This window comes from Rattus norvegicus, chromosome 5 (assembly GCF_021556685.1).
Source record: "Rattus norvegicus strain SHRSP/BbbUtx chromosome 5, alternate assembly SHRSP_T2T, whole genome shotgun sequence".
Lineage (NCBI taxonomy): Eukaryota > Metazoa > Chordata > Mammalia > Rodentia > Muridae > Rattus > Rattus norvegicus.
Genome location: NC_141538.1, coordinates 72,789,679 through 72,804,868, shown reverse-complemented (window position 1 = coordinate 72,804,868; position 15,190 = coordinate 72,789,679). Strand labels below are relative to the sequence as shown.

Sequence of the window (15,190 nt, the reverse complement as noted above, 5' to 3'; positions counted from 1 at the left end):
TCATATTTGGATAGTTTGGAAGTTATGTTTGTGTGCTTTTCTTCTCTTTGTTTTGTTGCCAAGACGATTAGTTTCTTGCTTCTTCTAGGGTATAGCTTGCCTCCTTATGTTGGGCTTTACCCTTTATTATCCTTTGTAGCGCTGGATTTGTAGAAAGATATTGTGTAAATTTGGTTTTGTCATGGAATATCTTGGTTTCTCCATCAATGTTAAGTGAGAGTTTTGCAGGATACAGTAACCTGGGCTGGCATTTGTGTTCTCTTAGGGTCTGTATGACATCTGTCCAGGATCTTCTGGCCTTCATAGTTTCTGGCGAAAAGTCTGGTGTGATTCTGATAGGTCTGCCTTTATATGTTACTTGACCTTTTTCCCTTACTGCTTTTAATATTCTTTCTTTATTTTGTGCGTTTGGTGTTTTGACTATTATGTGACGGGAGGTGTTTCTTTTCTGGTCCAATCTATTTGGAGTTCTGTAGGCTTCTTGTATGCCTATGGGTATCTCTTTTTTTAGGTTAGGGAAGTTTTCTTCTATGATTTTGTTGAAGATATTTACTGGTCCTTTGAGCTGGGAGTCTTCACTCTCTTCTATACCTATTATCCTTAGGTTTGATCTTCTCATTGAGTCCTGGATTTCCTGTATGTTTTGGACCAGTAGCTTTTTCCGCTTTACATTATCTTTCACAGTTGAGTCAATGATTTCTATGGAATCTTCTGCTCCTGAGATTCTCTCTTCCATCTCTTGAATTCTGTTGGCGAAGCTTGTATCTACAGCTCCTTGTCTTTTCTTTTGATTTTCTATGTCCAGGGTTGTTTCCATGTGTTCTTTCTTGATTGCTTCTATTTCCATTTTTAATTCCTTCAACTGTTTGATTGTGTTTTCCTGGAATTCTTTCAGGGATTTTTGTGTCTCCTCTCTATGGGTTTCTACTTGTTTATTTATGTTTTCCTGGAATTCTTTCAGGCATTTTTGCGATTCCTCTCTGTAGGCTTCTACTTGTTCTCTAAGGGAGTTCTCCACGTCTTTCTTGAAGTCCTCCAGCATCATGATCAAATACGATTTTGAAACTAGATCTTGCTTTTCTGGTGTGTTTGGATATTCCATGTTTATTTTGGTGGGAGAATTGGGCTCCGATGATGCCATGTAGTCTTGGTTTCTGTTGCTTGGGTTCCTGCACTTGCCTCTCGCCATCAGATTATCTCTAGTGTTACTTTGTTCTGCTATTTCTGACAGTGGCTAGACTGTCCTATAAGCCTGTGTGTCAGGAGTGCTGTAGACCTGTTTTCCTGTTTTCTTTCAGCCAGTTATGGGGACAGAGTGTTCTGCTTTCGGGCGTGTAGTTTTTCCTCTCTACAGGTCTTCAGCTGTTCCTGTGGGCCTGTGTCTTGAGTTCACCAGGCAGGTTTCTTGCAGGGGAAAAGTTGGTCCTACCTGTGGTTCCAAGGCTCAAATTTGCTCGTGGGAGCAAAGTCCTCTCCGCGGCAGCAGCAACCGGGAAGATCTGCGCCGCTCTTTCCGGGAGCCTCCGTGCACCAGGGTTCCAGATGGCGTTTGGTGTTTTCCTCTGGCATCTGGACGTGCGCAGTGTGCAGTCTCTTCTGGCCTCCCAGGCGCGCCCGCCTCTCTGAAGGTTCAGCTCTCCCTCCCACGGGATTTGGGTGCAGAGAACTGTTTATCCGGTCTGTTTCCTTCAGGTTCCGGCGGTGTCTCAGGCGCAGGGGTCCTGCCGCTCCTGGGCCCTCCCCTACAGGAACCCAGAGGCCTTATACAGTTGCCTCTTGGGCCAGGGATGTGGGCAGGGGCGGGCAGTGTTGGTGGTCTCCTCCGCTCTGCAGCCTCAGGAGTGCCCACCTGACCAGGCGGTGAGGTCTCTCTCCCACGGGGTTTGGGAGCAGAGAGCTGCGATCTATTATTTTCTAAGTGAGTGATTGATGATTAATACAGACAACACAGATTATTATATAGTTTTTCATATGAAGGAAGTTAAATAATATTTTCATGAATCCCTTTTGATATTATGAAATAAATTACCGAAACAAAACACATCTCAGGCAAAAAGACAAGATTAAAATGGATCATATATTTATTAATAATTTAAAAATATGGTCACACACTTCGAAATGCGATCTCATTTGAACAAAGGGTTGTCTTACAGAGTTGGTATTCTGAAACAAATGAACATGATCTTGATCTAGTGATTAAGTATCTTTGTTACAAAGGATCTGATTGAAGGAGATGCTAGTAAAAGCAATAAGGCATTTCAGCTTATAAACCTTAGAGTCTTCAAAGATTTCATTGGGACAAAATAACATTATTTTTAAGGTAATTACTTTTAATATATAGGGAAATGAATTCTATTTCCCATGCACACATAGGTTTAATAAAAGGGCCTTTAATGGTCTTTAAAAATGCACAGTAAATTAACTTACCACTTCCTTCAAATAAAAGTTGAAGTAATTCTCTAGAGAGAATTGAAGCACTGGCCACTGAAACATCTCACTTAGCTAGCAAAACAGTCAGTAGGAAACTATTTCAGTGGTGAAAATGACCAAGGAATCAGGAACATATTCTGTTGAGTATCTAGGTAGTTGACACTTTCCCGAACTGAAAAGACATTTCATAAGACACATAAAGTTATCAGATGTATCCAACTGGTTCTAACAAGAATTCTTGCCTCATGAAACAGCTCACCAGCAGACACGACTTTGGGATCTTCATGCGCTTGATGCCTCCCAGCTGCCCGACGATCTGCATCCTCGACCCACCACAGAACATGAACTGCAGAAGCAAATCAAAAGCTGCTTCATTTGCACATAAATAGAGAGAAATGAAGTTTGAAAAAGTCCGACTATCTCAAGTTAAAAGAGTGATACTAAGTATTTCAGTGATAAGATTTAAGAGGAGTCAGAGACATGGCAGTGCAGGTTATAGGTTAACTAGTCAAACTGGTTTTATAGATGAAGACGTAAAACAGGCTTATAAATCAAAGTGAAGTAAGATAGATAAAGGAATTCAAGACCCAAACTGTTTGACTTCCTACTGTGTTTTATGTTATTTTTCCATCTTGTGCTGGCAGCACAAGAATTGGTAATGAATGCAGAAGGGTCATCTAGGTGGTACTGGTTTTGAGGGCATACAGGGGGTCATGGAGAGCAGCTGAGACTTGGCATTGTGTCGCTGGGCTGGGGTCCCTGAAGAACATCCAGGAAAGGCCATTGGTGAGGATGCAGCTTCAGTTATAGTAGAGGCCTTAGCATGTTGGAGATGCCAGGCAAGTGGGATGATTACCAAGGACAGTAGCAGCTGTGGTTCAGAGCTGTGCAGGCTGAGGTTAGCAGAACTAGAGAAGTGGAGCATCCAAGGCCCCTTGAAGCCCTGAAGATCCATGAGTAGGTCCCAGATGTCAGGCACTGAACTTTTTATACTGTTGGATTTTTGGGTTTGCTTTGAATTTAATCGATACTATGTCCTGGTTCATCCATCTTGGAATAAGAAAGTAACTTCTTTTTGGTTTTACAAGAGTCCGCAGTTAAGAGACTTTGGATATTTTAAAGAGATTGAGCTCTTGAAGACTGTGTGGGTTTTAAAGTTATACTATGTTTTATACTGTGGTAATATTAACAATACATCTTGGGGACTGTACTGGCTGGTTTTGTGTGTCAACTTGACACAAGCTGGAGTTATCACAGAGAAAGGAGCCTCTCTTGAGAAATGCCCCCATGAGACCCAGCTGTAAGGCGTTTTCTCAATTGGTGATCAAGGCCTAGAGCATTGTGGGTGGTGCCATCCCTGGGTTGGTAGTGTTGGGTTCTATAGGAAGCAAGCTGAACAAGCCAGGGGAAGCAAGCCAGTAAGCAACATCCCTCCATGGCCTCTGCATCAGCTCCTGCCTCCAAGTTCCTACCCTGTGTGAGTTCCTGTCCTGACTTTCTTTGGTGATGAATATCAATGTGGAAGTGTAAGCTGAATAAACCCTTTCCTTCCCAACTTGCTTCCTGGTCGTGATGTTTGTGCAGGAACAGAAACCCTGACTAAGACAGGGACAAACAAGAAAGGAAAGTTTATTATGGTATGTTGACAAGTCAAGTTGACAAATGAGTCACTTTTGTTAGTTTGTTGTTGCTGCTGTTGTTGTTAACTTGACACAAAGCTTGAGACTTCTGAGGAAATGTGCCCGGTCAGATTGACCCACAAGCAAGCATGTGGAGCATTTTTTTTGATTAAAGACTGGTGTGGAAAAGACCAGGTCATTGGGGATGGTGTCACTCCTGGCTTAAAGACAAACCTGGCTAGGGTAAGAAAGCAGGTTCAGGAAGTCACAGGGAACAAGCCAGTAACCAACATTCTCCTATGACTTCTGCTTCAGTTCCTGCCTTGAGTTCCTGTCCTGAGTTTCCTTCAAGGTGGACTATTAACTGGAAGTATAAGCTGAATAAACCCTCACGTCCTCAAGTTGCTTGTGGTCCTGGTGTTTCATCACAGCAATAGAAACCTAATTGGGACAGGGAATATAGCTCAGTGGTAGAGCACTTGCCTACCATGCAGAAGGTCCTAGGTTCAATCCCTAGTGTTGAAAATAATATATTTAGAGGAATAAAAAGATCATAAAAGGAACAACAATGCCAAGCAACCAGAGCTTCCAGGGACTAAGCCACTACCCAAAGACTATACATGGACTGACCCTGGACTCTGACCCCATAGGTAGCAATGAATAGCCTAGTAAGAGCACCAGTGGAAGGGGAAGCCCTGGGTCCTGCTAAGACTGAACCCCCAGTGAATGTGATTGTTGGGGGGAGGGAGGTAATGGGGGGAGGATAGGGAGGGGAACACCCATACAGAAGGGGAGGGGGAAGGGTTAGGGAGATGTTGGCCCATGAATAACAATCGAAATGTAAATAAGAAATACTCAAGTTAATTAAGTTGGAAAAAAGAATAAAAAAAATCATAAAAGGAATAAAGTATTTCTTGAGGCTCTGTTGTTTTTAAAATTTTTTCATTTTATGTGTCAGAGAAAATAGAAGTTTAGCATTTCAAAATAGTTTTAGTGGGTGTTAAATTATAAATAAGAGACAACTTCTCAATTCTTAAAAATTAAAATGTACTAGATCCTGTCAGTAACATATAAACTGTAACCAACATGGAAATTTAAAAAGAAATATACAGCTGTACCTCTGTTGAGCAATCCATACTCTGAATGGAACACGCCAATTAGTTTAACGTAGCCTTGATTAGCATGGGCATTTACTGCCCTTTCAAATGCGTCACCCCATAGAGCTGGGCCACCAGGTTTCATCAGAAAAGTAGCCAGTTCATAGACTCCTAGATTTTGGAAAAAACAGTTTTAATGATAATAGCTAAGGAATTTCTATTCATACCTATATTCACTCGGTTTCAGTAGAAGCCTGCTCTGCATGTTCATATTTGAAGGACTGCACATGCATACACATGTACACAGATGCAATAATTATATTTGTATTATTTCCCATTAATTTTATGCTTAGAAATCCCTTATCCATGTTTAAACTTACTTTATGCTATTAATTGCACACATGACAAAAAGTGAGGATTCAGTGGGACCTGGAGAGATGCTTCTGCAGTTAAGAGCACGTTCTGCTCTTGAAGAGGACCAGAGTTCAGTTCCCAGCACCCATGTCAACAAGCTTGGCAATTTTACTTAATCAATTCCCCCACATAGTCAGTTTTGTAGGAAAAACATATACAGTGATTTAAAATTTAAAACGAAGTGTAATTTATAGATATATGTTCAATGTGTTTATTATAATATATCTCTATAATAGTTTATAATTAAATACGAATATTGTTTTAAAATGATGACAATATCACATATCACCCCTCACTGCCCCATACTAACTCTCATTGTGTGGTTTTCAACATTTACCGACCATGTGACATTCTCTATTACATAGATGAGGTTTACAACTGCTAAAACCCTTAAGGGGGAAGAATTCTTCATTAATCCCCACTTTTTAAGGACTTAGGAAACTGGGAGTGGTGGCCCACACATTTAATCCCAACACTCAGAGGCAGGAGGATTTTTGTGAGTTTGAGGCCAACCTGGGCTTCAGGGCAAGTTTCCAGGACAGTCGGAAACCCTATTTCAAGAAAAAAAGATAAAGGATAAAACAAAGAGGCATACTGTTTTATCTCAACAGTCTCATGTCCACAGATAAAAGGGAGTCTCCCTCAGTCCCAAAGCACACTAGAACTTAAAACATGTACTATTTCAGTCAGGAAATTCACAGTGCCTGAGACAGACTCACCTTCCTTGGGAGGCGTCCCTAATTTGCACCATGGTACCAAATAGGTAATCTCGCTCTCTTGTTTATCGATGAAAGGCAAATTTGGAATGAGGAATCGTTCTTGCCAATCATTATCCTTGGCCAAGGCTTTGTAAACCGCAGCACGCTGAGCATAACTATCTGTGGTAGAACAAACATGGAGAAAAGTCTTTTTTAAAAATTGTTTGAAAATCCTGTTTCTTTGAATCGTTAATCTGGGGCACGCAGGCACACCAGGCTGTGGATCTGGGGACAGCCATCTGAGATGCAGCATTGGCATCGACCTTCTCCTCATCTTCAGGGTGAAAGAAAGGGAAACAATTGTTGCACTCACATTGCACACCTTCCTCAGGTTCGTTGAAGGAAGCTGTGGATAGGAGCTAAGTTTCTCAGTCTGTGACATGGTAAGTAATATGATGCCAGCTTTTCAGGTTTGCAGCCTACAACAGTGTTTAACACTTCATGTGGACTACTCTTATTGTTTAGTTGAAGCACTCAACAAATTCTACCTTGGTAGTGATGGTAGGTGGTCAAGATGTATCTTGTATTCATGTTAACGTAACATAAGTGAACTTGAATGTACTTGGTATCATTTCCTTTGAACAAATAACTTCCAAAGAACTTGTGCTGATTCTCTAACTATGGTCAACCATCATTTCTTCCCCAGCATTCATTTCTCTGGCTTCTAAATCACTGGAATAGGCAGACATGTTTAACCATGTTTGAGCCTAGTACTAACTTTACTGTAAAGAGATCATGAGATGAAGGTAAAAGATTTATGTAGTTTATTTGAGGGATTAAAAATAACACCTGTTGGGTTGGGGATTTAGCTCAGTGGTAGAGCGCTTGCCTAGCAAGCGCAAGGCCCTGGGTTCGGTCCCCAGCTCCGGAAAAAAAAAAAAAAAAAAAAAAACACCTGTCTTACAGCCTATAGTGAGGCAAACGGGACTGAATTACTTTTCCCAGTGGGTCATGTTTTAACATGAAGCACATTTGAAGCATAAGCTATATTGTTGGTGTTTTCTGTCTTTCCAAACGGAAAAAAAACCCAACAAAATCTAACCAAACCCCAAGTGTACCCATGGCACCCACAGTTAGAATCTTTTCTCATTAAAGAGTTGTATGAACACTAATTGAACATAGATGACCAAACACTGAATGTAATTAATTATTATGTCTGCTGAACATGCTCAAATCCCCATGTAGGCTAACTAATAGTAGATTTTTAAAGTTAACCAACAATCTTGAATAATTTTGTAACTCGTTCTCCTTTTCCAAGGCAGTGTTGCTTCAGTAGGAGAAGAACACCTAGTAATGTTAATGTAAAATTCTTTAAATTTTTAAAGTAGTTTGGCAGTGAATTCTGTAACACTCTGGGAAGTAGAAATGAACTGAAAATAATCAGGGTTGAGGGAAGGTCAAAGTTGACTGCCATCCTCTCTGAACCTCCATTCACTCAAAACCCTGAGTGTGCGAACTGTTTCCACTAAGACATTGGTAACCAGGTCTAGCATCAGATATTTCTCTCATTCCGTGATCTTAACCTAATTGGGCTTTTGTGAACAGTTTTAAGCCTTGCATTAAATCAGTGTTCCAATAAGCCATGAAGTTTTTGAGAATAGTAGTCTAAAATTTAATCACTTGATAGATAACTCATGATTTCCCAGCTCTAATTTAGATTTTGGAAAAGGGCTATAAATGATGGACCAAGAAGGAAGGACTTGAATTTACTTTTTGGTTCTACACACTTTAAAAAATTTCTCTAGAAATGGACTAATGTATGTCCATCTAAGACTTATGCCGTATCTATGAGAATAAAAATCTCTATTGAACACTCGAACTGATAACTCATACCATACTTCCAAATATGGAATACTGTGTTTATTCTGCCTCCAAATCCTACACTCCAATATCCGACCAATTCAGAGTGAGCTGTCCGAAGATGAACATTTTTCTTAAAATTGTACAGGAACTCTTCCACATTTGAGGGTTTGAGATAGTAAGTACAAAACTCATAGAATGTTCCTTCTCGCTGTCTGTGGTCAGTAGCAAATGATGGGCACACCTGAGGAAAAGATAAACCAAATCTCAGTATTTGAGGGATGACAGAACTTATACATCTTTCCAACCAAATCCGGGGCTGAGTCAGAATCCCCGTTTCCATTTCTCTTTTCAACTCTCCATAGATGTGTTTTAGTAGAGTCAAAGATATCGACTGTTAAACATGTGAGTTTTTCTTAAGCCATTTTTCATAGAAAGTTGCCCCAAACTAAAGCAGTGCTACCTGTGCCAGAGGATCAATTAATAGTTGTTATTGTTGTTTTTTTCAAAGACAGGTCTCTGTATACCCCTGGTTGTCCTGGAACTCACTCTGTAGTCTAGGCTGGCCTAGAACTCATTGAAATCCACTTTCTTCTGCCTCCCAAGGGCTGGGATAAAAGGCATGTGCCACCACCGCCTGGTGAGACTCACATAAGTTATTTTCCCTTATATTCCTTTAATCCATAGTGTATGTGGTTAGAGCTTCATATGTGAAAGAACTTTGTAGACTGTATATCTTTGGGCATATACAATGAACATCTTTAGTAACATAAAAAAATATTTTGTTTTGTTTTTCGAGGCAGGGTTTCTCTGTGTAACAGTCCTGTCTGTCCTGGAACTCCGTGGACCAGGCTGTCCTCAAAGCAGAGAGACCTGCCTGCCTCTGCCTCCTGATTGCTGGGATTAGAGGCATGTTACCATGCTCAAATTAAAGAAAACTTTTTTTTAAAGAAGAGAAATTAATGTTCAGGTCAAATAATTGTTCCTACATTCAGCAAAAAATAGAACTGGAATGTAGGCAATGCACTAGGATGCCTTTGCTCCAACTGCTTTGCAAATCTGGCAATAAACCAGTGGTTCTCAGCCTTCCTGATGCTGCGACCCTTTAATAGAGTTCCTCATGCTGTTGTGACATGGACCATAAAATTATTTTGTTGCTACTTAACTGCAATTTTGCTATTTTTATGAATAGAAATGTAAATATCTGAAATGGAGAATATCTGAAATGTGACCCTGAAGGGGTCACGACCCACAGGTTAGGAACTACTGAAATAGAACATGGATGCTAAAAGATCATTGCCAGAATTGTCTGAATCACTGTCAGTTTCTTATGAGAGAAAGAGTGAAGATGGCCTTTAATATATTCATTTATATCAATGTGGTAGAAACACTTCTCAAGTATCCTTTTTAAAAAAGATTACTACATAAGTTTCTACTTTTTGCTCTGAGAGCACTTTTCCCTATGAAACACTTTGTTCGAAATTACCTTGAGTATGTGTCTGTACATATGCACACACATATGTGTACATATACTATATGACATCATGCTATAAACCCTATCTTATTTTCAAGTTGGGCCATCATACACCCATTTCATGAAGTTAATACTACCAGAAAAATCTGCTAAGGCAGGTCAAATGTTTATAAAAGCATAGAAAAAAATCACTGTATACATGACAACTTAGACTGAGTAGAAGAAGAAATATTTTTCCTTTTGATAAGTTTTTGCTTATAATTTTTTAAAGCTTAATATAATTTTCTCCCTTTAGTTCATTACATTGATTTCTACTCTAAACTATATTCTTACTACTTGTTTTAGTTAGGGTTTTATTGTTGTAAAGAGACATCATGATTATGGAAACTCATAAAACATTCAACTGGATCTGGCTTACAGTGTCAGCGGTTTAGTCCATTGTCAACACGCAGGAAGCATGGTAGCATCCACGCAGACCTGGTGCTGGGGAGGAGCTGAGAGTTGATCCACAGGCAGCAGACGGAAACTGTGAGCCGCACTAGGGGTAGCTTGAGCACATAAAAGATCTCAAAGCCTGCCTCCACAGTATCACACTTTCTCCAACAAGGCTGCACCTATTCCAAAAAGGCCACTCCCCAGGAGTCAAGCATTCAAACACCTGAGTCTATGAGGGCCATACCTATTCAAACCACCACATTCCACATCCTGGACCCCATAGGCTTGCAGCCATAACATAATGTAAAATACATTTCCCCATAGTCTATCACAGTCTCAGCAATGTTCAAAAGTGCAAAGTTCAAAGGGTCTTCTGAGATTCACACAATCTCTTAACTGCAATCCCCCGTAAAATAAAAATAAATAAAAATGCCAGATCACATACTTCCAACATATAATGGCACAAGGTATACATTACTGTTATAAAACATAGGAAGAGGAGCACAGTGAGGAAATACTGAACCAAAGCAAGACTGAAAACCAGCTGGGCAAACTCCAAACTCAGCATCTCCATGTCTGATGTCAAAGCACTCTTCAGATCTCCAACTCCTTTCAACTTTGTTGACTGCAACACACTTCTTTCTCTTGAGTGGATTCCACTCCCTGTTGGCCATTTTCCTTATTGGGTATCCCATGGCTCAGGCGTCTATGACATTTTGGGGGCTCCATTTTTACAGTTTCAACCAATGGCCTTTCTAGGCCTCCATGCAGAGAAACCCCTGCCATGTACCTGGTCTCAGAAACTTTCCTCAGTTGCAGACGGAGACTCCATAACCCCTTTTTTTTATTCTTGATTCAGAAGCCAGAACCACATGGCCAAAGCTGCCAAATTCTGCAGCTTGCTGGGGCTGGGATATGGTCCCCCCATTCAATTGCATCTTTACCAACTTTCTGGATTCTGTGATTTCCTTCACTGCCTAAGATTGGATGTCCTAGAACTTGCTTAGCAGACTGGTATTGACTCGGAGATCTGTGTGCCTTTATCTCAGGAGTACTTGGATTAAAGGTATGTACCACCATGCATGGACTTAAACTGTTCTTTAATTCTATCTCACAGGATAGAAACTTAGCTGTGTGGGATCTTGCATTGAGGTCTCCACTCTTACTCATTTAATATCTTGAATCTGTTCATCCCCTCAAACACAGGATTTAGCTCTATTTCACTTCCTGGTACCCCCTTTCTCCTAGAATCATATATTTTGATTTTTCCTTGTTCAGCTTGCTCCTCTTCATTAAAATGCTCTTTATAAGTGTGAACATTAGTAACTACATGACAGAGTCTATATTAGGCTGTTTTAACATTTCCTTTATAAAGGCAATGAATCCAAAACGCTTCACTTTAGCCTCAGGCAGTCTTTTTGGACAAAGGCAAAATGCAACCAAATACTTTGCCAAAATATCCCAAGAACAGAGCTGTACCCCACTCCTGGTACCAACTGGTAGAGTTTTATCGTTGTGAAGAAACAGCATGGTCATGGAAACTTTGTACAGAAAACATTTAACTAGGGCTGGCTTACAGTTTCAGATGTTTAGTCCATGTCTTTTTTTTTTTTTTTTTTGGTTCTTTTTTTCGGAGCTTCCTAGGCAAGCGCTCTACCAATGAGCTAAATCCCCAACCCCTAGTCCATGTCTTTATGGCAGGAGGCATGGCAGTGTCCAGACAGACATGGTGCTAAGGAAGGAGCTGAGAGTTCTACATCTTGACACACAGGCAGCAGAGGGAACCTGTGTGCCTCCCTGGGTGTACCTTGAGTATATATGAGACGTCAAGCCCGTCTCCACAGAGACACACTTTTTTCAATAAGGCCACACCTCCTCCAATAAGGCCACTCCCTGTGGGCCAAACATTCAAACACATGAGGCTGGGAGGGGCATACTTATCCAAACCTCCACATTGCTCAAACCAGTAAACTTCCTATAAAAATCTGCAGCCATCTTTGCATTTGATGGACATTTTTGTGCTTTAAACCAAAATCTACTAATGAGATTATTAGAACAAGTGCCTATTATTTATGAATGACTAGAACATCAGGACATGAGCCAGTGGCATTCACAACAATATTTTATAGGTTGATTCAAAGAGTGAGTGTGCATTTGGAGAGTGCAATAATTGTCAAGCCCACAACTTTTATTATTTCCTGGACACAATACACAGGAGGAAACCTACAGAGAGGAGGAAGTATGTGAGTGACTAGATAAAACCGTTTTACCAGACTTGGGTTGCAGAGTCAGAATTATGCTGGGGATAAGTCATACACTTCACCAATTTAAGACGATCTTGCCAGCACTGACTCATTAAAGAGAACGATGATTTAAGAAACAAAAATCAAACAAAGTTAGTATAATAGTGTAAGAAAACAATTGGTGACGCTGCATGGACAGCTCTGGATGAATAACTTTTAGTCTCTTCTTCAGGGTTTACTTGGTTCTAGACTAGGTTAACCTGATTCCTCTTCCTCCACTAGGGTAAGTAAAAGTCTGGACCAAAATGAGTTTATTCCCTGGATAAGCCAGTGCTCAACAGCTAGGGCTGAATGGTGAGCTTCCTTTGGTGAAGGTATCATCACAGCTTAGTCCAGTTTCTAGAAGCCCCAATCCCACCCTAACTGACAAGATCCTCCCATGCCACAACCGGCTGGTACCTGGACACTGAGACATCCCACTAGCGCTAGCCTTAACAAGCACTGACAGGGAGAGAAGCGCCTGCTCAGTACTCTAGCTCCCACACAGCTCTGCCCACTTTCCTGCACGTGACCCTGTGGCGCCCTACCGGATGCACCAGAGCCCGCGGGGCCAGCATCCTCCTCAGGCTGCTTTGGAGGGCGAGCATGGCGCAGCCTGGAGCGCTCAGGAAGACACGTTGGGTGCTTGGACAGGCGCTGTCCCAGCTTTCTGGTGCCTGTTCCTGCTTGGTTTGGTCCGAGCTGGACTGGGTGGGGTTCGTAGGAGCGGGTCCGCCCTTCTCCAGGTAGCAGAGGACCGACCTGTATGGTCTGTGGTCTCAGCTCTGACCCCTTGCTTGTCTTTTGTTCTGGTCCTGACGTCAAAGAGGATGTTGCAATGAGCAGAACTCTGTGCTTGGTACAGTTCCACATTCTGGGCTACCACTTTATGCTACCCTCTTTCCCACATCCGCAGGGCAGTAACACTCCAAAATATTGCTCTAGGTGTGGATGTATGTGGGTGCTTTAAAATCTCGGGGTGGGGGTGATCTTGTGATACTGCCCAGGAGCCTTCACATTCATCACAGAGTACTCTGCATCCCTGTTTACCACCAGCATAGCTCGGGAGGCTCGGAATAACGATAGGTTAACCCTCCTGTCAAGAACAGTGGGATCACAGGCCTGAAATGAGACCTTTACAATCATATTCAGAGGGATCAAAAGTAAATTCCTCTGTGCTACTTAAATGGCTGACCTCTTAAGTCCTCCTTGTTGGATTGGTGGTGCCCAGAAGAACTTCATCTAACACGTTAAATAAAGCTGTTTTTCTCAGCTCTGGTTATGTCCTGGTTAGGTATACTCTGGTGTTTTGTAGTTTTCTATTCACAAATAATGTCTGTTTACTAGAGAGATGAGACTTTAGCTCACTGCATAGTACGTACCTTCAGGCATCTATCTTTAGCGTTTAAAATAAGTACTGCATTAAACTACATTATAATTTATGACTTCTTGCTAATACTGCATACACTGAAGTAGCATTCCTTATATCGTGGAGACTGGGAAGAATTATAGGGTTATCAGATATGGTTTTATTGGGATTTCCTGTGGAAGGGCTTTGAATTAGATGATGGGGGTTCTTAAAAATTAGTAATTCTGAAAGAATTCAGTTTTTTTTCCTGAAGAGATTATTTCCTAAGCCAGCAAATGTAAATGAAGCATCATTTACATAATCTATTTGATTAAAATCTGTCACCGTTTTTCAGTCTTGAGTTAACAGTTCATTTACTTATTCAATTAATGCTTATTGCATTTCTTTTATGCTGTGGGCACTTTCCCAGAAACTATAGAGGTGGAAAAAAGGTACACTTCTCCCCTATTAGAGCTTACAGTTTGCAGAAAAAATGACTGAAGAGAAAAAAGTACAGTCAATTCCATGTATCTGAGGCCAGCATCTGTGGATTTAACCAGAGAAAAGGAAATGTGGGAGAAAAGGATCTGTTGTGGATATGTGCAAACGTTTCTTCTTGCATTACCAACACAACGGACTATCACAAGTGTTTATATGACATATCTAGAGATGAGTTAAAGATATAGGAGGTCAAGTGTATATTACATGCAAACACTGTAGAAGAGACTTGAGCATACGTGAATGTTGGGTAATTTTTTCATTGGCTCCTGAATCTAGTATGTTCTCTTTCTGAGGGAATTAGTCAACAATATGAATGAAAATAATACAGTAGAACACAAAGAATAAAATGTTCTACTGGAGGAAGATAACAGAGGTGTGTGTGTGTGTCTGTGTGTGTGTGTGTGTGTGTGTGTGTGAGAGAGAGAGAGAGAGAGAGAGAGAGAGAGAGAGAGAGAGAGAGAGAGGTAGATATCCCTGGGAAATGTCAATAGAGTAATGTAAGTGATCTAAAGAACTTCTTCTTCTTCTTCTTCTTCTTCTTCTTCTTCTTCTTCTTCTTCTTCTTCTTCTTCTTCTTCTTCTTCTTCTTCTTCTTCTTCTCCTCCTCCTCCTCCTCCTCCTCCTCTTCCTCCTCCTTCTTCTTTTCTTCTTCTCCTCCTCTTCTTCTCTTTTCTTCTCCTCCTTCTCCTCCTCCTCTCCTCTTCTTATCCTCTTCCTCTTTTTTTCTTCTTTTCTCCTCCTCCCCTTCCTCCTCCTTTTTTGAGAAATCATCTACTAGTTTCACCACTTGCCTTAATCTTAGTAGAAGAGTGACTGTCTCTTCCTTCTTGCATTAATTTATGAAGCTTACATTATTTCTGGAATATCAACAATATAAGACAGGACCTACATAATAACACAAGTTGGCATGTCAACGAGGGTGGGGAAATCTCACAATGTCCCACAGTGAATGAAGAGCTATCAGCAGTCAGTGGCTGCTAGGTAAAGGAAGAATCAGTTATCATCCCTCACTTTTCCTTACTGGTCAGCCCT

The 15,190-nt window shown here is 41.0% G+C and overlaps 1 protein-coding gene across 2 annotated transcripts; it reads right to left on the bottom strand.

Moving 5' to 3' along the window:
• Window positions 1–2,063: 2,063 nt before the first annotated feature.
• On the bottom strand, window positions 2,064–13,096 carry Nipsnap3a (nipsnap homolog 3A (C. elegans)). Of its 2 annotated transcripts, XR_015620074.1 has the most exons (7): window positions 12,858–13,096; window positions 8,152–8,362; window positions 6,280–6,438; window positions 5,168–5,317; window positions 2,690–2,776; window positions 2,428–2,602; window positions 2,064–2,163 (listed from the first exon to the last, which is right to left on the bottom strand). XR_015620074.1 is itself a non-coding variant. In NM_001161846.1 (6 exons), exons 1-6 carry the CDS (start codon window positions 12,915–12,917, stop codon window positions 2,526–2,528), a joined length of 744 nt encoding a protein of 247 aa, NP_001155318.1. In that variant the 5' UTR covers window positions 12,918–13,078; the 3' UTR covers window positions 2,379–2,525. The 2 variants fall into 2 exon arrangements, 1 of the variants encoding a protein (NP_001155318.1); NM_001161846.1 differs by lacking the exon at window positions 2,064–2,163 and having other exon boundaries at window positions 2,379–2,602; window positions 12,858–13,078.
• Window positions 13,097–15,190: the final 2,094 nt, after the last annotated feature.